Consider the following 23,428-nt stretch of genomic DNA (forward strand, 5'->3'; position numbering starts at 1 on the left):
GGCAGATGTGAGTTATTTGGTAGAAGAGGTGAGAGTGAGGAAAGGAGAGGGTAGTTTTGAACATGCTGCTTGAGGAGTCCATGGAGGCAGGGTTTTGGTCATGTTCTGTAAAGAGCTGGATCCAGGGAATTGATGCTTGGTGTAATGATCCAAGCTGGCGGTACAGGTTTGGGAATCAACATGTGGGTTGTTGAGGCCATGGACTTACATGAGATCACTGAGAGAGAATTTGTAGAGATGAGAAGGGAACTGTACAAAACTCTGTCAATCCTGAAGGAAATCAACCCTGAGTATTCATTGAAAGGACTGATGCTGAAGCTGAAGCTCCAGTACTTTGGCTACCTGATGTGAAGAGCTGACTCACTGGGAAAGACCCTGATGCTGGGTAAGATTGAGACTAGGAGCAGAAGGGGGTGACAGAGGATGAGATGGTTGAATGGCATTATTGACTTAATGGACATGAATTTGAGCAAACTCTGGGAGATAGGGAAGGATGGGGAAGCCTGGAGTGCTGCAGTCCATGGGGTCGCAAAGAGTCGGACACAACTGAATGACTGAATAACAACAGAAGAGAAGCCAGAGGCGATCCAGCAAACCCAGTTTATATATTGATGACCAAAGTCAGTGGTTCCTTGGAGGGTGGGATTCCTTTAGGCATCTACAAAATATCCAGAGGCTTAATAGAAACCACACATTGTCTGATTCAAATTCTGTCAACCCAGGGTATTGAGGCATGTTATTGGGTGCTGACCTGAATGACAGTTGAGTATCTTTCACTAAAAACACACATGCAAATTAGCCAGGAGACAGATAGTCTCTTATCAGTTATCTCTTTCAAAATGTGATAGTTGAGAATGTGGGGTAAGGGCTCTTGGTGAGGAGGAAGTAGGGATATCTGCAGAACAAATCTGACTTACCCCTCTGACATCAGAGAGGGAACTTTAGCTTCTCATTTTGAGCACTTTAGATAAAAAGACCAGGATCAAGAGGATTGTCCAAGGGACTTCCTTGGTGGTCCAGTGGTTAGGACTCCACGCTTCCATAGCCAGGGGCCTGGATTTGATCCCTTGTTGGGGAACTAAGATCCCACAAGCTGTGCGGTGTGGCAAAAAAATTTTTTTTGAAGATCAGATTTGGGAGTTATCTGTGGACGAAATGGCTTCTGGCTCTCCTGGGGCTTGAGAGCCCTCTGCAGCTTCCTGAAACTGGATTGGGAAGGAGGGGATTTTCTAAAGGCGGGAGGGGCCACAGAGGGCTGGCTGGCTTTTGAGACTCTGCTGCCCAAGGTCTTAGTGAATTCTCAGAGACTTCAAGTCCTGGAAAACAACTCGTCGGCCTTGGGACCTCCTGAGTTTACCACTAGGAGACCTGGTGAAGTTGTGTTTACTCTCTTCAGAGGACCTAAGATTTCACTGTGAAGCTAAGTAGTGATTGAAGCCAAAGATACTACTGGAATGTGGGAAACTGGAAAAAGGCAGTATATTCCTTTAGCTGAGAGCAACCGAAGAGAGTTTAAGCTGACCCAAGTTCTCCTTGCCCCGTCTCTTCAGGCCCCATCCGAGGGATGTAATGGGGTGAGTGTAGTTCTTTTAATTATGTGAGACCAGAGGCCTAGAATTCTATCACAGGTGAGGGATTCTTTACTCTTTGTGAAAACTATCTCCGAGCAGGGCTTTCAAGAGAAGAAACTTTTTTTGCAACCAAAGCTTGATTTTCTATATACATGAGGGCTGGATATGAGCATGAAAATTTAAAACTCACTGTTTGGGATTAGCAAGTACAAACTACTGTATATGAAATAGGTAAATAACACAGTCCTACCGTATAGCACAGGGAACTATATTCAATATCGTGTAATAAACTATAATGGAAAATAATATGTACTTTTGTACATATGTGCATAATTGAAAAGAAAAATAATGTACTTATATACATATATGCAACTGAATACATATGTGTACACATATATGTGATACACTTATATACATATGTGTAACTGAATCACTTTGTTGTATACCAGACACCAACACAACATTGTAAATCAACTATGCTTCAATAACAATTAAAAAAAAAAAGGAATACCAATGTCAGCCCCCCAAAAAGGCACTAATGTTCAGTTATAAATGAATAAGTCACAGGGGTGTAAGTTACAGCATGATGACTGTAGTTAATATTATATTGTGTATTTGCAAGTGCTGAGAGAGTAAATCATAAAAGTTCAGTTCTTATCACAGGAAAAGAATTGTAATTACATAGGTGATGGATATTAATTAGACTTACTGTGTTGATTGTTTTGCAATACATATAAAACCGAATGTTGTATACCTGAAATTAATATAGTGATTTATGTCAATTATACCTCAGTAAAATATATAAAAATTGTAAAATTTTTGAATAAAAAGAGAAAATTTAATACTCATGGCATCTTAGAAGGAAAGAAGTTAACAAAAATTTGGAGGCTTGGACTCTAAAATCTTTTCACACTGATGTTTACCTGTGATGTCTAATTGGAGGGGCATGTTCTTTCCTGTTTGTCCTCTGATGGAAGCTCTGTCAAGCATGAGATAGGGCTTCTTCACATCACATATCTGAGAGCTGGGTCACAGCTCTGGCACAAAGGTGGGGCTGGTGTTAGGAGGCCCATGCCAGCGCCCGTGTGTTTTCTTATAGGGGCAGCTTTATGTGGAAGGTTCGAATGCATCTAATTCAAGTTGGTGTCTCCAGGGCACCAAAGCCTGAAGCTTGGTCTGCTGTAAGCATGAATGAATGAGTGACCCTTGAGGAATTTGTATAGGTTGGTGGGCTTCTGGAGGTCACAGGCTGAGCCTTACACATCCAGTAAGGCCTAGCAGGATACTTTGAATACTGGTGTTGAGGAAAGGTTGATGAACGTGTGGAAGCACATTGTAATGTGGAGGAAGTGGGTAATACTGTACTCAGCAAAGTGTTTTCTGGACTGGCTGGGGAGTATTCATCGGAAGTGGAGATGTCAAAGGAAGGACAAGCCTAGATATTTGTGTGCTAATTTTTTAAAAAGATTTGTTTATTTTTGGCTATGCTGGGTCTCCATTGCTGTGCATGGGCTTTCTCTAGTTCGGTCATGTGGGAGATACTCTCTAGTTGTGGCTCATGGGCTTCTCATTGCGACGGCTTCTGTTGTTTCAGAGCACAGGCTATAGGCCCATGGGTTTCAGTAGTTGTGTCACACAGACGTAGTTGCTCCAAGGCATGTAGGATCTTCCTGGACCAGGGCTCAATCCATGTCTCCTGTATTGACCGGTGGATTCCTATCCACTGTACCACCAGGGAAGCCCTTGCATGTTAATTTATCATACACATGGTGTACATCTAATATGTGCTAAGCACAGTGCTGGGCCCTGGGGATGGAAAGAAACAACATATGAAATAGGATCTTTGCTCTCAAATAACTAACAGGGTGGTGGAAGGTATAGGGCACGGAATCAGTAATTCCTGTATCCCAGGGAGGATGAGAAGTGTCATGATAAAGGGAAGTACAGTGTGGTACAGGACCACTGTACGGGCGGTGGCCAGCAGGGAAGTTTGCCCTGGGAAGGTACTACTTTTGGAGGATGATAATAGCTTTAATATTGAGTATCACTCAAAGCCAGATACCTTTCTAAGTATTTTGTAGGTACTAATTTATTTAATTTTCATAACACCCCGATAAAAAAGATATTTTTATCATCCCCATTTTTTTTTTTTATTTGGAGCATCTTTTATTTAAGGAGTACAAAGTACTTCACAAACAAGTGAGTGTGTTGGGAGAGATGGAGAAGATAAATTACTTACCCCAAACCACACTGTAAATTCAGGAACAGAATATGTAATGCCTGTATCATCCCCATTTTATAGAGGGTGAAATTGAGCAGGTGGAAAAGTTGAGATTTGGATGTTGTTGTTCAGTTGCTAAATCATGTCCAACTCTTTGCGACCCCATGGACTGCAGCACACCAGGCTCCTCTTTCCTCTATTTCCCAGAGTCTGCTCAGATTCAAGTCCGTTGAGTCTCAGTGATGCTAGCTAAACATCTCATCCTCTACTGCTCCTTTCTCCTCTGGCCTTCAATCTTTCCCAGCCTCAGAGTCTTTTCCAATGAGTCGGCTCTTTGCATCAGGTGGCCAAAGTACTTGGAGCTTCAGCATCAGTCCTTCCAGTGAATGTTCAGGACTGATTTCCTTTAGGATGGACTGGTTTGATCTCCTTGCAGTCCACGGGACTCTCGAGTCTTCTCCAGCACCACAATTCAAAAGCATCCATCCTTCGGCGCTCAGCCTTCCTTATGGACCAACTTTCACATCCGTACATTGACCATATAAAACTAGAGCCCTCAGTCTTAATTCCTGAAGATGCTGCCTCAGTGATAGGAATGAGTGACACAAGAGGGGAGTGAAGAAAAGGATGTATTGATATTAGGCCGGGGAAGAGCACAGGCAAAGCCAGAGAGAACTGGAAGGACCAGCGTGGGGAGTGAGATTCTGGAGTGCGTGCAGGAGATGTGGGCACTGGGAAGAAGATGGCAGTCAGCTTACTGGGCTTTTGTAGCTTAGTTTTAAGCCTGAAGTAAGGAGTTTGAACTTTGTTCTGAAATTAGGGGACGCCTGAAGGATTTTAAGCTGGGAAGAGCCATGATCAAATCTGCATTTCAAGAAGAACACTGTTGTATCAGTGTCAAGGATAGTCTGGAGTAGGGCCAGGTTGGCAATGGGCAAAGCAGTCAGGAGCCTAGTAAAGTAATCCCCGCCAGGAGTGATGAGAGCTTGACCTCAGGCCATGCAGTGACAGTGATGAAAGGAGGATGGGATGCCTTTGAGGGATAGTGTAGTTCCCTCAGTCGTGTCCGACTCTTTTCGACCCCATGGACTGTACAGTCCATGGAATTCTCCAGGCCAGAATACTGGAGTGGGTAGCCTTTCCCTTCTCCAGGGGATCTTCCCAACCTAGGGATCGAACCCAGGTCTCCTGCATTGCAGGATGATTCTTTACCAGCTGAGCCACAAGGAAAGTCTAAAAATACTGGAGTGGATAGCCTATCCCTTCTCCAGGGGATCTTTCTGACCCAGGAATCGAACCAGGGTCTCCTGCATTGCAGGCAGATTCTTTACCAACTAAGCTATGAGGGAAGCCCCTTTGAGGGATAGTAAGGTAGCATCTGCAGGACCTGGTGTGAAGTTGGTGAGGACGTGCATTTCTAATTTGACTGCACCCTTAGTTGTGGAGTCAAAGGGAGAAGACAAAAAGACGGTGAATTCATTTTGGCCGTGCTCAGTTTGAGATTCCTGTTGCATCCAAGAGAGTCCGGTACCACGGCAAATGTGCTGTGCTGTGCCTCGTTGCTTAGTTGTGTCTGACTCTTGGTGACCCCATGGACTGCAGCCCACCAGGCTCCTCTGACCATGGGATTCTCCAGGCTCTAAGAATAATGGAGTGGGTTGCCATGCCCTCCTCTAGGGGATCTTCCCAGCCCAGGGATTGAACCCAAGTCTCCCACATTGCAGGTGGATTCTTTACCATCTGAGCCACAAGGGAAACCCAAGAAAACTGGGGTGGGTAGCCTATCCCTTCTCCGGGGGATCTTTCCCACCCAGGAAAAGAACTGGGGTCTCCTGCATTGCAGTGGATTCTTGACCAGCTGAGCTACCAGGGATGCCCCATGGCAAATGTATGATAATAAAATAAGTATTACTGAGGACTTCCCTTGTGGTCCAGTGGCCAAGAGTCCACCCTCCCAATGCAGGGGCCTAGGTTCAATCCCTGATCAGAGAGCTAGATCCCACATGCCACAGCTAAAAATCCCATAGGGCTACATCGAAGATCAGAGATCCCACATGCTGGCCAAATACATAAACAAACATATACATATATTTTTAAAAAGTATTATTAACATTTTTATGGTACTTATTACTTGCCAAGACTTCTGTTAAGTGCTTTATGTCAGTCAACTTGCACAGTCCTCCCAATAGGTCTGTGAAGTGACTTACATTTTAAAAGACAAGAGGGCAAGAATGTAAAGAGAGGTTAACAAGCTGCTCTGAGTTACTCAGATTACAAGAGGCAGAGCTGGAACTCAAATCCTAGGTTTGATCTGGAAACCTCTAAGCTGTGTAATAAAGCTTTCTAGTTGTACTAATATGGAAATTGGTAGCCACATGTAGTTATCAAGTTCTCGAAATGTAACTAGTACAACTAAAGAACTGAATTTACAAATATATTTTATTTATTGATTTATTTCTTTGGCTTCACGGGTCTTGGTTGTGACATGCAGGGTCTTTGGTTGCAACATATCGGATCTAGCTTCCTGACCAAGGATTGAACCTGGGCCTCCAGCACTGGGAACATGGACTCCCAGCCACTGAACCACCAGGGGAATCCCAAGGAACTGCATTTTTACTGAATTGAAGTAACCACATGTGACTAGTGACTGCTCAGCTCTCTGCTGTCTTTGGGCGTCATTAATGTGTCCATCATGATTGAAGCCTTGCATGTGGATATGATTTCCCCAGAGATATATTGCAGTAGATTTTAATCTCCTGTGGATTACATTCTCTATTTGAGAATCAGATGAGAGCTATAAATCCTCTCCCATGAATGTGTAATATAACAATTTCATAGATCCACAAAACCTAGGCTCCTGGGTATAAAGCTTGGAAGAGCAAGATGCCCAATAAAATGTGAACTCCTTGAGGCGTGGAGTTTCAGCTTAAGCATCAGTTAATGCTGAAGCTGAAACTCCAGTACTTTGGCCACCTGATGTGAAGAACTGACTCATTTGAAAAGACCCTGATGCTGGGAAAGATTGAAGGCGGGAGGAGAAGGGGATGACAGAGGATGAGATGGTTAGATGGCATCACTGACTCAATGGACATGAGTTTGAGTAAACTCCAGGAGTTGGTGATGGACAGGGAGGCCTGGTGTGCTGCAGTCCATGGGGTTGCAAAGAGTTGAGCGGCTGAACTGAATTGAACTGAGGCATGGAGGTTTCTATTGTTTTGTTTACTACTCTGTATTTCGTATCTAAATTCTAGAACAATGCCTGGTCTTTAGTTGGTATTATGGGCTTCTCTGGTGGCTCTGACGGTTAAGAATCTACCTGCAATGCAGGAGACCCAGGTTCAATCCTTGGGTCAGGAAGATCCCCTGGAGAAGGGAATGGCTACCCATTCCAGTATTCTTGCCTGGAGAATTCCATGGACAGAGGAACCTGGCACAAAGAGTCGGACACAGCTGAGCCACTAACGCTTTCCTAGCAGGTATCAGATAATTTATTAAATGAGAGGCTTAATGAGTCCTTGGAAACATTTTAGGACCAAACAGAAGAGTCCACGAAGTTTGCTAAAAAAAGAAGAGAAACCCATAAATAGGATAAAATCCAAGAACCAGCAGATGGTTGTGTCCTAGAAGGCAAGAACGGTGAAGTTTAAAGAATGGGAATAATCATCAGCGGCAGAACTGCCTAGGTGGTCAAGTGAGGTTGCTGCTGCTGCTGCTGCTAAGTCACTTCAGTCGTGTCTGACTCTGTGCGACCCCATAAACGGCAGCCCACCAGGCTCCTCTGTCCATGGGATTTTCCAGGCAAGAACACTGGAATGGGGTGCCCTTGCCTTCTCTGCAAGTGAGATTAGGATAGATAAATAACTATTGTCATTGGCTGGCAGTAACAGAGGTCCTGGTTGATGGCAAGGCGGGGTACGGGTGCAGGTTGCAACAACTAATTCACGAGTCAGTGCTGAAGAAGTAGAGGCAGAGGTCTCAATCTTGGTTGCCCCCCAGAATCACTGGACAGCTTTTAACAAATATGTATGCTTGAGCAGTCTCAGACTTTGACTTCGTAACTTGGAGGAGGGGGCCAAAGAATCTGCATAGTAAAGCTCCCAGCTTATCCTGATAGTATTTTTTTTTTAAAGTAATTTAAAGTTTATTGATGGCCATGGAAACTTCCCACTCAGTGGTAAAGAATCCACCTGCCAATGCAGGAGACGCAGGAGACACAGGTTTGATCCCAGGATGGGGAAGATCCCCTGGAGGAAGAAATGACAACCCATTCCAGACTTCTTGCCTGAAAAGCCCATGGACAGAAGAGCTGGCGGGCTACAATCCATAGAGTTGCACAGAGTCGAACACGACTGAGCACACATGCACACACACGAAGGAGCATTATTAGATGTGATAATATTTTGAATGTTTTAAGATGAAGAATTTTAAATTACCTGGAAGAATCAGAATAAATGAGATATGCTTGAAATAGGGAAATAAAGATCTTTTCTTTGTTTATTAATAACTACTTAATCACCACAACATGTTAGATGTTAATCTGGGAGACGGTTTTGACGAAGTTCGGCAATCACCAAATAATGTGTTCGTTCAATTAAAAAATGGCCCTGAAGGAAAGGAAGGAAGCATAATGGAGATAGGGAGAGTTTTTTTTTTAAAGTTAGAGACATGGGTATGTTTAGAGGCAAAAAAGCTATTAAATAGAGAAGTATTGGGAATTCCCTGGCTGTCCAGGGGTTAGACTGAGCTTTCACTGCCGAGGGCGTGGGTTCGATCCCTGGTTTGGTTGTTGTTCAGTCGCCCAGTCATGTCCAACTGTTTGCGACCCCGTGCACTGCACCCCACCATGGTTCCCTGTCCCTCTGCATCCCCCAGAGTTTGCTCGAGTTCATGTCCATTGCATCGGTGATGCCATCCAACCACCTCATCCTTTTTGCTTTCTTCTCCTTCTGCCTTCAATCTTTCTCAGCCTCAGGGTCTTTTTCCAATGAGTCAGCTGTTCGCATCAGGTGGCCAAAGTATTGGAGCTTCAACTTTAGCATCCGTCCTTCCTATGAGTATTCAGTGTTGATTTCCTTTAAGATTGACTGATTTGATCTCCTTGCTGTCCAAGAGACTCTCAAGAGTCTTGGATCCCTGGTTGGGGAATTAAAAATCTCATAAGCAGGGCAGCACATCCAAAAGCGACAGCAAAACCTAAATAGAGAAGTATAGTGAGTTGTAATGAGTTAAAAGACATTTAGCTGGGTTCTGAATCCCTGAATCTTTGACCAGCTACCCACCTTGCTACTTGTTCCCAGGGGAGCCATTAAGCAGAAGCAGTCCCTGCTTTCTTTTTTTTTTTTTTTTCAGTCCCTGCTTTCTTTGCAGACATATCATTAATTTTCATGCATAGCATGTAATTTTCTAAGTAATATTTGAGAATATTCAGGTATGTTGTGTAAAAAGCTGGCAGTCCTTGGCAGTGTCTCAAATCACATCTGTTTACTTTCTTTCTATTATTAGACTTTCTTATAGCTGCTTGCCAGATGACAAACAGAAACTATTCCCTTTTATCCTCCACTTATTTGCTACCTGCCTTTCTCCCCCCAGACACCCTTCTTGCTTAAACTAAAATGGTAGATGCCAGAGTCATTTCACAGGTGCATATAATTCAACATGAAAACTCAGTCTTTTGTCAGTGATGGTGTGAGTCTACTTTTCAAGTCCGTGGTTCTCAACATTTTTACCATAAAGTTCTCTTCTGCTGTTTCCCTTCCATGTATTGGATGTTTCAAAGTATTTATCTGCCAAAGTAACTGTGAATATTAAGTCCAGTGAATGTCCAACATTTCAGGTACACCTACCAAGGCCCCAACATGGACCTATGCGTGTGCTCAGTTGTGTCTGACTCATTGCAACCCTGTGGACTGTGGCCTCACTGGAATTTTCCAGGCAACAATACTGGAATGAGTTGTCATTTCCTACTCCAGGGGATCTTCCCCACTTCCCCATCGAATCCGAGTCTTTTGAGTCTCCTGCATTGGCAGGGGAATTCTTTACCACTGAGCCACCTGAGAAGCCCAACATGGCCCTAGATGCTTACAAATGGTAGATGGTTTCTACCATTTCTAATCCTCATTACAGTCTTTAAAGTCATGTGTCATATCCACGACTGACACTTGGGAAAGTAAAGTAATTTGCCCAACGTCACTGTGCCAAGTGGCAAAACGTGAATCTTCCAGACTCCAAATCCTGAAGTCAGATATTGTGATTGCATTACTCATAACTTAATCCTCAGTACAGTTCTACAAGTGGTGTGTTATTCTTATTTTCCAGGGAAAAAGGCTGAGAGAGGGTAAATGACTTGTCAAACTTAAAGGGCCAATAAGAAACAAAGCTGGGGGTGAACCTAGGTTTGTCTGTCTCTATAGTATATATATATTGGACTTCCCTGGTAGCTCAGATGGCAAAGAATCTGCCTGCCACTGCGGGAGACCCAGGTTCAATCCCTGGGTTGGGAAGATCCTCTGGAGAAGGGAATGACAACCCATTCCAGTATTCTTGCCTGGGAAGTCCCATGGACAGTGGAGCCTGGCAGGCTACAGTCTGGGGTTGCAAAGAGTGAGACATGACTGAGCGACTAATACTTTCACTTTCAGAGTAATTCTGTTACATCCACTGCTTCAAATAATTTCTTCCCCCACTTTTATTAATCAAAGACATACATCAATCAAAGCCACTCTGAGCTTTTCAGAGCTTCTAATTAGCATAAGATAATTGGTACCAACACACTAAATTGCTCTGATTACAGTCCAAAACAAATGCAAAAAATGAGGCACAGCCTTAGTGTGGGTAAATGTACAGATTCCACCAGGCTTTGGAAATAATAAATGACAGCTCACACATCCCCATAACTGCTTGGAATCTCCAGAATTTCTCAAACCCCTTCTGGGTTTAGGAGTCACAGTAGTGTTATCTGGGTAAGAAAGAGCTGTTTCTACTTAGGAAGCACCGGCTCAAAAAAGGTGCCAAATTTAATTTCCCTCAGAGTGAAGCGGTACTTTGTAGAGGACAAAAGCACACCTTCCTGGTAGCTTGTGTGTTTAGGCTGAACTTCCTTTCTGCCAGTGCCCAGGGATGAAGATGGGTGGGGAAGGGGGACCAGTGGAATCATGGGAATTTACCCAGACTGCACTGAGGAGCTTCCTGCTCTAGCCTGGGAATTTCTGCCTCTGGGGTGTACACTGCCTCAGATGGAATGGATTTTTTCCAGCCAACGTTCCTGGTTTAGGGTGACCTTCTAGGATAAGCTCCCAGCACTGACTTGCTGGCAGAGAAACAAAACCAGGACTCTGGATTCGATTCACTTCAGCTAGTTTCCCTTAGGAACATTCTGGAATGTAAAGAAGCATTTCCCCCACCTTATTTGGTAACTCCGTCTGGTGTTTCAAAATTGAATTTCTATAGTGAATTTTATCAGCAGCTTGAATTTATAACAGGAGAGACTTTTAGTCTTCCTCCTGCCTTTTCTGGCTCTTCTGAGGAAAAGGCAAAAAGCGGTTGCTTATACAACTTTGCTTCCTTGCATTGTTAAGCTGACTTTGGGTCATCTGGTGCCCAGGCTAAGTCACCCCAAATCAGGCTTTCTGACAAAACATTTTTATCTGTGAGCACTCTCTGCTGGCCTTCCTCCAAGTTCTTCTCACCTTCTTTACGCGGCAGAACCCACACTGGTCACCTCCCCCTCCAAGGCCTTGACTGAAATGGAGTCACTGTGGATATAGCCCTTGACCTTCCAGCCTCCCACGTGCATGCATGCCTGCTAAGTCACTTCAGTCATTTTCTGACTCTGTGTGACCCCGTGGACTGTAGTGGGCTAAAAATGCTGGAGTGGGTTGCTGTTTCCTCCTCCAGGGGATCTTTCCCACCCAGGGATCAAACCCCTGTCTTTTGCGTCTCCTGCATTGGCAGACGGACCGCTGAGCCACCAGGGAAGCCCCAGGCCTCCCACACGCCTCTGTAAACACCCTGCGTGGTGGTAGCTTTTCTTCATGACCTCAGGAGCCTGGCAGATTGATGTAGAGGCCAGGGCAAGCTGCCCAGTGTCCAGGTGGCCTGTATCATTTGAAAAGGCTCATATAAGAGAGGAGCTGAGAGGTGTTTTGTTTTGTTTGAGAGAGAGGCCATATCTGAATCTCTGGAAATTCTGCTCAAGAAAGATCATTTTATGGAGTTGAGTAGAGGATGGGAGTGGTTGGCCTCTATCTCACCTTTAAAGATGGTGGGGGAAAAACATGTTCTGAAAATGGGAGGAGAGAGGACCAGGCTCCTCCTGTTGGGGGAAGGAGCCTGTGCACCCTGCAGTGGTTGTTGCCATGGATTTACCTGTTGTCCTCCTATTTCACGTTCACCTCAAATTCCCCAGCACAAGTGTCTGTGACCTGTGTCCTTTCATCCTATGGCCATTGATGCATCGCAGTACTCAGTGAGGGTTAATTAATATGTGGTCCACGTTTGATGAGTTGAACTGAACCAGAACCCTCTCTTCTGCTCATCCTGAATCTGTTTGAATTTCAAGTGTCAGCAAAAAGCCCTTGCTGTTGAGTCAGTTTTCTCTTACCAGCCCCCGAAGGAAATGCTCTTTCTCTGGGCTTTGTTTCTGTAGCATTTAATATTGACTTCTAAGAGCTATCATTTTCTACTTTTAAATGTAGTTTATATTGACTCTTACTTTCCACATTGTAAACATGTTGAGAGATGTTTGAGATCAGACAGAGATCCTTGTCTGATTCATGTCTTTATTTTCCATGACCCACAAAATGATGCCTTACACATAATAATAGCATTTTTACAGCAGTCAATGGGCTTCTAGTGTTGCCTGACTAGTAAAGAACCTGGCTGCCAACGCAGGAGATGCAAGAAACAAGGGTTTGATTCTTGGGTTGGGAAGATCCCCTGGAGAAGGAAATGGCAACTCACTCCAGTATTCTTGCCTGGAAAATCCCACAGACAGAGGAGCCTGGTGAGCTACAGTCCATGAGGTAACAAGGAGTTGGACACGACACACACACACACACACACACACACAGCCGTTAATGTGTGCCAAACACCGTTCTTGATATTTCTTTAATTCTTAGAATAGCTTTGTATTCTTTAATCCTTATGATTGTTAAGAACTGTCATAACATCTGTCTTCATTTTGTAGGTAAGGAAAACACCGTTCAATAAGTTGCTCAGAGTCGTGATAGTAGGAAGTGAAAGATAATCTGAGGCAGAATATTCTAAGGTATTCACTTAACCTTGATGTTGCCTCTTCTTCATATATGTGCACATAGAGGGCATTATAAATACTTGTTGAATGCATGCAGTTGATATTTCTTAGTTGCTTAGAACCAATAAATAGTTTGAAGGTGATCCATGGTTGCTTTTATCTCCACTTTCTGAACTGTTTTCTAAGCAATGGGAAGGCCGGAAGGGGGCGCCAGAAGGTTGGTTCTAGTTTTGGTTTCAGAAGCTGGATGGGTTGGCTGCCTTCAGGTTCTGGTTTGGAAGACGGCAGTGCCATCTAGTGGGATAACTTGTTAATATCAGCTCAGAATTATTTTTCTGAAACCCTGGTTCTTGTCATTTAGTTCTGGGAGCTCCTTTTTTGGGCTTCTCAGGTGGTGCAGTGGTAAAGAATCCATCTGCCAATGCCAGAAAGGAAGGTTCAGGAAGATCCCCCGGAAGAGAAAATGGCCATCCGCTCCACTGTTCTTGCCTGGAAAATCCCATGGACAGAGGAGCCTGGCAGGTTATAGTCCATGGGATCACAAAGGATCAGACGTGACTGAGCAGTTTTGATAGCCCAAGGGAAGGTAGGGTGAGAAGGAGGAACAGCCCACTATAGTTTAAATGGAGTCAAGTTTAATTTCTTCCATGAAGAGGCTGTAGTGCTGACGTGGTCATTGGGTTGGTGGAGCCCCTTTGGGTTTCAGATGGTGTAAAACACTGGGCTCCAGACACCCCTCCTTCCTCCTTCTCCTCACGTGTACTGCCAGAAATGTAGGCTGATATTCCTCTCTCTCTCTTTTTAATATTATTTTGGTATTCCTCTCTTGATAATGGGTCTGTTTTGGAATTTGAGTTCTAGTCATCTGTGGGTTGCCTGCTGTAATCTTAACACCTATCCTAGGTTGTATAGAGGAAGATACTTGATCCATATGACAGATCAGTCCCAATGTAAAAAAGGCCAGTGGGTCAGCAACATGATAGTATAATTTGTTATGTTTTTTTTTTAATTCACTTATTTTTAATTGAAGGATAACTGCTTTATAGTATTGTGTTTGTTTCTGCCATACATCAATATGAATCAGCCATAGATATACATATGTCCCCCTCTCCTACCTCCTACCCCATCCCACCCCTCTAGGTTGTTACAGAGCACTTTTTTCAGCTCCCTAAGTCATACATCAAGTTCCCACTGGCTATCTATTTTATATATGGTGGAGTATATGTTTTCAAAAGGCAAGTTGAATGACGAGTTCAACGAGTTCCATAGGGAACGAGTGGCCAAAACAGTGCTCTGTGTACACATTTCGTTCTGCCAGGCAACTGGAAGCTTCTATGTGGTGCTTTTCTTTTTAGTGTGGTGCTTTTCTGATTTCTGGCCTGTGTGTGTGTTTGTGTGCATGTGTGTGTATTTGAAAATGTGTTGTAAATTGCTTCTGAGTTCATTTGCTTCTTGCTGAAAGATGGGATCTTGAGAGCATGGTTATAACATCACTTGCTTCTTTGATGGAAAGTGTGCGGGCACTACAACAAGCACTTACCTGTAAGATCACTCAGAGTTTGCTGTCTGCTGGGGATCTAGTCTAAGGAATATGCGGTGTAGAGATCAGTGCTTTTTATGGCTGTAGACTATCCAGCAGAACAAGGGAACAATTTTGGTCCTCCTGGGCCTGGGTTATAGTGACATGTATGGTAATAACAATTTACTATTACTAGAATTTATACAAAACAGGGGTTTGCTAACATTTTCTGTAAGGGGTCATACAGTAAATATTTAGGCTTTGTGGGACTAATGGCCTCCTTGCTGTACTTAATTCAGCAGTTTAACTACACAGCTTAACTACATACCTTAACTACACAGCTCCGCCCTTGTAGCAAGAACAGTCCTGATTACTATGTAAATGAATGAGGGTGGCTGTGTTCCAGTAAACCTGTATTTATGAAATATAATTTTGAATTTCATGTAATTTTCATGTGTCATGAAATATTATTATCATTAAATTTTTTTTTTTTTTTAATTCCCAACCATTTAAAAAAGCAAGCACCATTTTTAGCCTGCAGGGGCTCCAGATTTGGCCAGGGGGCTATGGCTTAAGGACTCTTGATTAGATACCTGGAGTACTTAATACAAATAACTGATCACCAGCTTTGGGTTCGACTAGTATCATAAGATGTCCAAACAACTTTTCTTTCTCTTGCGTAAGATAAATGACTGTTGAATTCCACATAACTTTAAAGTAAGTGTCATGGTATGTGCACTGTTTGGAAGAGAATTTCTAGACAGAGGCATAATGAGAGAATAGAGTTTACTGCTCCTGAACAGCCGACCAGCTCATGGGAGAACTGACCCCTTTCACAGGCTAGTAGCCAGTTTTTATAGCCTTGATGCTTTCGAATTGTGGTGGTGGAAAAGACTTGAGTCCCCTGGACAGCAAGGAGATCAAACCAGTCAATCCTAAAGGAAATCAACCCTGAATAGTCGTTGGAAGGACTGATGCTGAAGCTGAAGTTCCAGGACTTTGCTGACCTGAAGCAAAGAGCCAACTTATTGGAAAAGACCCTGAAGCTGGGAAAGATTGAGGACAGGAGAAGGGGGGGTCAGAGGCTGAGATGGTTAGATAGCATCACCAACTCAATGGACGTGAATTTGAGCAAACTCTGAGAGACAGTGAAGGACAGGGAGGCCTGGCGTGCTGCAGGTCACAGGACTGCAAAGAGTCAACACAGCTTAGCAACTGAACAACAATAAGGCAGAGAATATTCCTACTGGAAGGGTGGGTAATAGGGTGGGTATTTTACCTGTTACGGGTCAAGGAACTAGCAGGTTTAGATCTGGAGGCTCCTGGCAACAGTTGCTATGGGGCTTGGGTAATTCTGGAGATTTTTATCTTGTGACCTTAGTATAGGGCTCCACAGTAAGCACTTTAAGAACTCTGTGAACTGAAGCTCCATAATCATCGTGCCTCCAGGGCTTTAAGTAGTGGAGAGACTTCACCTTCTAATCCCTCTGCTCCTCTGCTGGCCCTCCCAGGAGGCAAAGAATCCTGCCAGGTGGCCCCAGGCCCCATCAGGTCTCAAGTCTTTCTCCTGCTGGAATTCCCCTCTCCCCCTGCCACCCCTCCCCTTCCTGCCCCATTGGCTGTGCCTGTACCTGTGCGTCTCAGCTGAACAATGGGACTGTTACCCTCTCCTGCAGATCTAGAGGCCCAGGGACAGAGAATGCCAGAGGCCCTTGCTCCAGGACACTGGCCTGGGAAGAGCCAGGTAATAGGTCAGGATCTTCCCAGGAGCTTTAGGTAGCGTGGGTTGGGGTTTTCAGAAGGTCTCAATTCCACTGCCTGCCAGTTTTGCCCTCTGTGTCAACTTCCACGGCAGGGGGAGGGAACGTGTACCTTTAAAATGTTGTAACCCTGTTTTCCTGTCGAGCTGGAGTCTCCGCGCTCTCCCCCAGGGTTGAGAAAGGAGGCGAACGTTAACGGTTCACATCCTGTCTTTCCTCAGCAGCCAGCAGAGCAGCCAGCAGAGCAGCCATGACGATGACTCCAGCAGGTTCCTGAGTCCTCGCGTGCGGGAAGAAAGGTAAGATCCCATGGCTAGGGGAGGACGGGAGGCCAGTGATGACGGGATGGGGAAGATGTTTGAGGAAGATCAAGTTTCTGCCAGCAGCGAGAACCATGATAAACTGCAAAGAAACAGAGGCTGGCCTGACCTCTGTGCTCCAACACGGGTCAGAAAGAGAACTCTACCCCCTCGACCTGAGAGGGGATTGGTTCTAAAGGCTTTTGGTGCTCAGCAGAGGGAGAAGTCAGTGTGTGGAAACCAAGTCTGTTGGGAAGATGTCGGAGTGGGACCTGAGGTTCCCTGTAAAGGTTGGGAATGGTGTGAATCCGGGGAGGGAAAGGGTGTTTCCACGCCCGAGGAAAAAGTTGTGGCCTGGGATGGTGTGTGTGTGTGTCATCAGAGTGCTACCTGAAAGCTGGGTTTGCCTTTTCCTGGGTGTCAACCAAAAGATAGGGCCAAGCCAAAGATCCAGAGAAGGGGATTTATGCTAAAGCTAGGGATACATGCATATTCATGAAGGCGCTTGAACGGAGGAGAATTCAGCACAGTATTGGGACAAAGCTCAACAGAGTTCAGGCTCTAGTTGAACGAAGTCAGGAAGGTCAGCATCGTCCTTCCGTCCTCCACCTGGGTGGGGGCTCAGTTCCTGCAGAGCTTGCAGACTTGTATCAGATTAGTATGTGTAGTCCTTGACAGGGAGGAACTAGGGCTTTGTTTCCTGACTGATTTTCCTTTGTCCCTGTCTTCTCTTACTTCTCTTAAGCTTCTTAGATCACAGAATGGCTTCTCTTAATGTCAAGAAAGCCATTCCTGGGACCCCAGGGTGCTCCGTGGTAAAGAATCCACCTACAGTGCAGGAGGCACAGGAGATTCAGGTTTGATCCCTGGGGTGGGAAGATCCCCTGGAGGAGAAAATGGCAACTCACTCCCATATTCTTGCCTGGAAAATTCCAGGAACAGAGGAGCCTGGAAGGCTACATACAGTCCATGGGGTCACAAAAAGAGTCAAGATACAACAGGACATGCATGCTTAAGAGGCTGGGACCTTCGCTTTAGATTTATAAAGCTTTGTGTCTCTTGCTATAGTTCTCAGTTCTGTGCTTATTACTAACCATGATTGATAGTTCAGCTCCTCAATTTAGGTGGAGGCATGGGGCATCCCTGCTGGCTCGGATGGTAAAGAATCTGCCTGTAATGCAGGAGACCTGGGTTCACTCCCTGGGTTGGAAAGTTCCCCTGGAGATGTAAATGGCAACCCACGCCAGTATTCTTGCCTGGAAAGTTTAATGGACAGAGGAGCCTAATGGGCTACAGTCCACGGGGTCGCAAAGAGTTGGACACGACTGAGCGACTAACACTTTCGTTTTCTTCATGGAGTCTCCAAGGGACAAAGACGAATCACTCTCAGCAAGATGCTTGGTCAGTTATGATCTGATGGCAGTTCCCTCAGTCTCTATGAGGCAGGAGATATTAGATGGGCTCCAGGTTAGACATTTACAACTGGCCCCCTGTTCACACTTCCCTGGGTGACAAAAAGATGGGCTGCAGGTCCAACACTCATTCCCAGTCCCCTGTTTACATTGTCTGAGCCAAGAGACAAATGGGCTCCAGGCTACATGTTTATGACCAGGCTCCTGTCTACATGTTGAGATCTACACCTCGATAAGAGAAACAACAGGAATGGGGTGAATAACGTGACATTGGACACTTTTATGGTAGGAACAGAACTAAGCCCTATTAGAAGATCAAGAGGTCATACATTTCAAGGGAGAAACTACACTTGCACAAAAGGTGTAACAGGCCAAAAAGGCAGGGGATGCCAGGCTATAGGAAATCTTGCCATCTGCCTCCCATACGCCTCTGGGTGAAATCCATCTTCACTGAGCGATATGATCCCACCTAGGGGAGGGTCCCTAGACAAATTAGCTGCGGGGGTGGGGGGTGGTCAAAACAAGAAGATTGCCTAAGAAGCAGACAAAAACCGGGAAGACTGGCCCCTTACAAAGGATTTAAACCTCCCAAAGGCACAACTCTAGCAACTGTCTAGAGTTTGCCCATGTGCTCTGCCTTTCTAATACATACTTTACTTCCTCTCCCTCCTTGCCTGATTTCTCCTTTCAAGGTAGACAAGGACTGGGGACTTAGATTCTAGCCACTGGTCCCTGTGGTCTATCAGTTAAGATTCCTGGTTTCCACCCAGGTGACCAGGCTTTGATTCCTGACCAGGGAATTAAGGTCTCGCTTCCAGCCGCTGCTCACTGCTTTGTGCATCTGAAATCATCTAGAGTGGCCTTCGCCCTCTTTTTAGTGCTCTCTGGATTTCGACAACCCATGCTTCCAAAATTGGAAGGGTCTGTAGAGTTCCCCAGCACAACTCCCCCGTGTTGTGTGCTGAGCATCTCCGGAAGCTGTCCATTTCTGATGATCATGCCTTCAGTTGACCGGCAACTCCTCAGTCTTCTGTTTTAATCTCTGCCGCTTGCGTTGTTCCTGGGAGAGATGAATAGGTGCCGACTTGCACAGACTCTACAGCACATTTTCCCCAAGGCTCCTTGCTAACTAGAGTCAGCCTTGACTTTTGTTCAGTACTTCGGATTGTACGCTGATAAAAGTGATATTTTAGCTGTTTCTCTGCTCCCTCCCACAACCCAAATGAAATGTTATGGACGATCTCTCCTCCAAACCTCTGCTCAGAAAAATCCTCTAAATGCCTTCCCTGGTCCTTTCTTCCTCATCCCTGGCCCACTGACAGCCCCTTGAGCTCTTCATGGTGGATGTTGGATATACTTTTGCACTAGCTCACATTGTGGGCACGATGGGAAACAGAGAAGGCCGTGAGCTGAAAGATGCTTCTGTGGTGGTTCCTATGGACTCCTGCCCTGGAAACTCAGGACTGGCGTGTGCTCACCACGGTCCTTCTGAATGAATTCGGTTTTTCCTTCGCAGTCAGTGGGTTCTCCTGGAGAGAACAAGTCTTCAGAGTGCTAATTAATCACTCAGCCGCAGCTCGGAACAAACCTTTACACCCTGCACCTAATCCTTCCTCCAGCAGGTTTCTGACCAATTAAGAGACTCTCTGGGGCGTTTCAGATGTTGGCCTGTAGTATGCTGGCCTAGAGCTAGTGTGAGATCTGAACCCTGGGGAGAGGGAATCTGACTTGTGCTCATTGCTCTAGGCCCAGTTTGATAGACAGCGCACCCTGCTGGTTACGATGGCGTTTCCCACACCGGCCAGTGTACTGCCTGGCCAGTGTAGTGGGTAATATGGACCCTTTCCTGTGGCTGCTCCTAATTCTGCAAACCACATTGTCAGTTGCAGAATGAAGGATTGTTTCATAGAGCAGACAAAAAAAAAAAAATTGATTTCTTCTGTTTTAAGGATCAAAATTACAATCCTTCAGTATGAAATAACTTTCCACTGGTTAAATATAACATTGGTTTTTCTTTTTTCTTGTAAAAGGTTTAGAATGGATATCATATTTAGAGATAAAAGTAGCTACTGTACTGTAGTCTTTAAAAAATCCACATGAAACTTGCCTGGTGGTCCAGTGACTAAGACTCCAACCTCCCAGTGCAGGGGGCCTGGGTTTGATCCGTGGTCGGGGAACTAGATCCCACACGCCTCAACTGAAGATCTCGTATGCCTCAACTAAGACCCAGCGTAGCCAAACAAGCAGGTAAATAAAAATATTTTTTTTAAAGTCTGTGTACTGCAAAGACGGAAATGCCTTAATAAGGCATCCAAACTGAAGGGCTTCTGATAATTTATTTTCCTCATTCACATCAGCTTCTATCCAGAAAGGAAAAAAGCCTTTGGAACCATGATGGGGGCGGAGTCCCGAGGCCAGGAAGTAACTGCAGGGAGACAGTCACTTCCTGGGCAGGTATGCAGCAGGGAGAAATGTTGATTTTAGGGAAAGAATCAGTTTGTTGGAAACAGAGGTTGTCTCAGAGATAAGAATAATCCCCTTAGGTTTCTGGTTGAACGAAAACTAGATCTAGCTTCCTCAAAGTATATGTACCATGGAATTTGGGATGCTGATCCAGCTTCATGCTTCAAGGAGAAGCCAGGGGTGCATTTACAAAACAGTAGTTCCCAGGTCCGAACTCGACCAGTTGGTAAAGGTTTCCCAGGTCATTAGTTTTGTTTTGTTTTTTTTTTCAATCCTCTCTATTTGTTTACTTATTCAAACTACACCATTGATTTAAAAAAATTTTTTTTGCTATATTTATTTACTTGGGTGTACTAGGTCTTTTTTTTTTTTGGTACTAGGTCTTAGTTGCAGCACACAGGATCTTTTAGATAGAGCGTGTGAGATCTTTCATTGCAGCATATGGGATCTAGTTTCCTGACCAGGGATGGAACCTGGGCCCCCTGCATTGGACGCACAGAATCTTAGCCACTGGACCACCAGGGAAGTCCCCACTAAGTCTTTATAGTACATTTCACCCAGTGGCAGGACCTTTCATACAAAGCCACAAGCATAGAAAAAAGAGATGTTTCACTAAGGACTGTTTATGTACAGGATGTTAGTTTCAACAGAACGTGATCTCAGTTGAACCAGGAAGCCTTTTCATAGTAGGGAAATGAGACGTGGACAGGGCTGGAGGGCAACTGAGGACCATGGCAGGGTTGCATGCGTTCAGGTACCCCTTCCATGCTGCATGCTGGCCTGTTTGCCACAAACCAATGTGAAGTGTCTACAAGAGGCTGGAGCCTGCCATAGTCAGGCTGCTGGATAAATAGATGCCGGCCCTCTGCCGCTTGGCCCTGGGAGGGGCAGGCAAAGAGCAAGAGCCTCAGTCAGCAGACCTAGTTTTGTCTTCTGTGTTGACTGTGCATTTTTAAAAGCATTTTACTCAGCTTTTCTGAACCTTAGTTTCGTCACTTGTAAAAGTCTTTTCTTGTAAAGAGTACACGAGATACTATGTGTTCAGTGCCTGGTGCTTAGTAGGTGCTTAGTAAGTGGCAGCTGCCAGTACTCTGATGGTTTTGGCTATTGTCAGTTTTTACTGTCAGTTTTTTTCTCTTAATATTATTTGTTTGGCTGTGCTGGGTCTTAGTTTTGGCTTGTTGGATCTAGTTCTCTGACCAGGGATCAAACCCAGGCCCCCTGCACTGGGAGCACGGAGCCTCGGTCACTGGACCACCAGCATTGTCACTTTCTTCGCAGATCTGTGCTCTTCTGTCTTTGAAGAAACAGAGACAGAAAGAATGTGTCGAGTATTGATCATCTACAAGATATCAGACACTGATCCTCAGGATAAATAGAATAAGGCATGACGTTTGCTCTCAGGAGCCTTCTTATCTTTCGGTGACACATATCTGTAAGAAAGAAAGTATAATGTAATAATTGATAGATGGCACTTTGTCTAATAGAATTTCATTGTAATAGAACTAAAGAATTTGTTTACTAATGCCCCTAACCTGTGGAGAGACTCTTACGTACACTTTTAAATATAAACCTCTCAACAGCCCTTTCAGAAGATGCTATTATTATCTTTATATTGGAGTTTAGAGAACTTAGGCTCGGTAGAGTTAAGAAATTTGCCCAAATAGAATAAGGTAGGTCCTCCGCATAGGGTAGGATGGGGGAGGAAGGAGGGAGAGGGCGGTGGTATCCAGAAAGACTCCACGGAGGGGGCTGTGCTTCAGCTGAGAGCTGCAAGGGGAGTAGGAGTCTGTCACATGGCAGCGTTCCTAGGCGTGGGAACACGATGTACATAAGCCGGAGGTGTGGGAAAGCAAGGCGTGCTCAGGAATGGCGAATACTTCAGTATGGATGCCAACAATGGCCCAGGAATGGGGGTAGCTAGCTAGTGGCTGGAGATCATCTTTGTACAGGTAGGCAGGTGCCTGATCATGTATCATCCTGCCAGGATGGAGTGGACTGTATTTATAGAAGAGGGAAGGGAGTGAGGGACTTCGAGAAAGGGCTACCCAGGTCTCTCCCAGGTATTCTTATGAGAAAAATCCTTTTGGTCCTTGTGTGAGAGATGGATTCAAGGAACAAACACTGGAAGCAGAGAGACAAGGAAGGTGATTGTGCTCAGCCACTCAGTCGTGTCTGACTCTTTGTGACCCCATGGACTGCAGCACGCCGGGCTTCCCTGTCCTTCACCATCTCCCAGAGTTTGCTCAAACTCATGTCTGATTGATTCAATGATGTTATCCAGTCGTCTCATCCTCTGCTGCTCTCTTTTCCTGACCTCAGTCTTTCCTAGCATCAGGGTCTTTTCCAGTGAGTTGGCTCTTACCATCAGGTGGCCAAAGTACTGGAGCTTCAGCTTCAGCATCAGTCCTTCCAGTGAATATTCAAGGTTGATTATCTTTAGGATTGACTCCTTTGATCTCCTTGCAATCCAAGGGACTCTCAGGAGTCTTCCCCAGCACCACAGTTCAAAAGCATCATTTCTTCACTGCTCAGCCTTCTTTCTGATCCAGCTCTTACACTATACATGACTACTGGAAAGATCATACCTTTGACTCTATGAACCTCTGTCGGCAAAGTGCATGTGTGGCAGAGAAAATACAAGCTTGTATGTGTGTACTGGAGGAGGGGAACATGGCTTCGTGAGGGAGCATATCAAATAAATAGGGCCAGGACCAAAGTGGGGGTGGTGAAAGAGCATGGTGGATGAACTAAGGCCAGAAGGATGAGTCTGAGATGGGAGAGAAGCAGTGAGAGGAGGCAGAGAAGACGAGATGAGAGGAGCTTGGTTGGCCATGACAAGGACTTGAGTCTTTACGCTCAGAGTACTAGGAAGCCATCAAAGTTTTAAGAAGGGAGCCGACGGGGTCAGATCTAGATAGATTGCAAGTTGG

At 45.1% G+C, this 23,428-nt stretch overlaps 1 protein-coding gene across 7 annotated transcripts in view; it reads left to right on the top strand.

The window, feature by feature from the left end:
* GRAMD1B (GRAM domain containing 1B) overlaps positions 1 to 23,428 on the top strand; it is a 196,042-nt gene that overhangs the window by 42,594 nt on the left and 130,020 nt on the right. For 4 of the 7 annotated variants that reach the window (XM_061146327.1, XM_061146353.1, XM_061146308.1 and 1 more), the window contains one exon: positions 16,543 to 16,620. The exons of 1 other annotated variant lie outside the window; for it this stretch is intronic. In XM_061146327.1, the coding sequence (XP_061002310.1) occupies positions 16,543 to 16,620 (78 nt within the window). The remainder of the gene's footprint in view (positions 1 to 16,542; positions 16,621 to 23,428) is intronic. 2 more of the 7 variants (XM_061146315.1, XM_061146335.1) reach the window with 1 other exon arrangement.

This window comes from Dama dama, chromosome 1 (assembly GCF_033118175.1).
Source record: "Dama dama isolate Ldn47 chromosome 1, ASM3311817v1, whole genome shotgun sequence".
NCBI classification, from domain to species: Eukaryota; Metazoa; Chordata; class Mammalia; order Artiodactyla; family Cervidae; genus Dama; species Dama dama.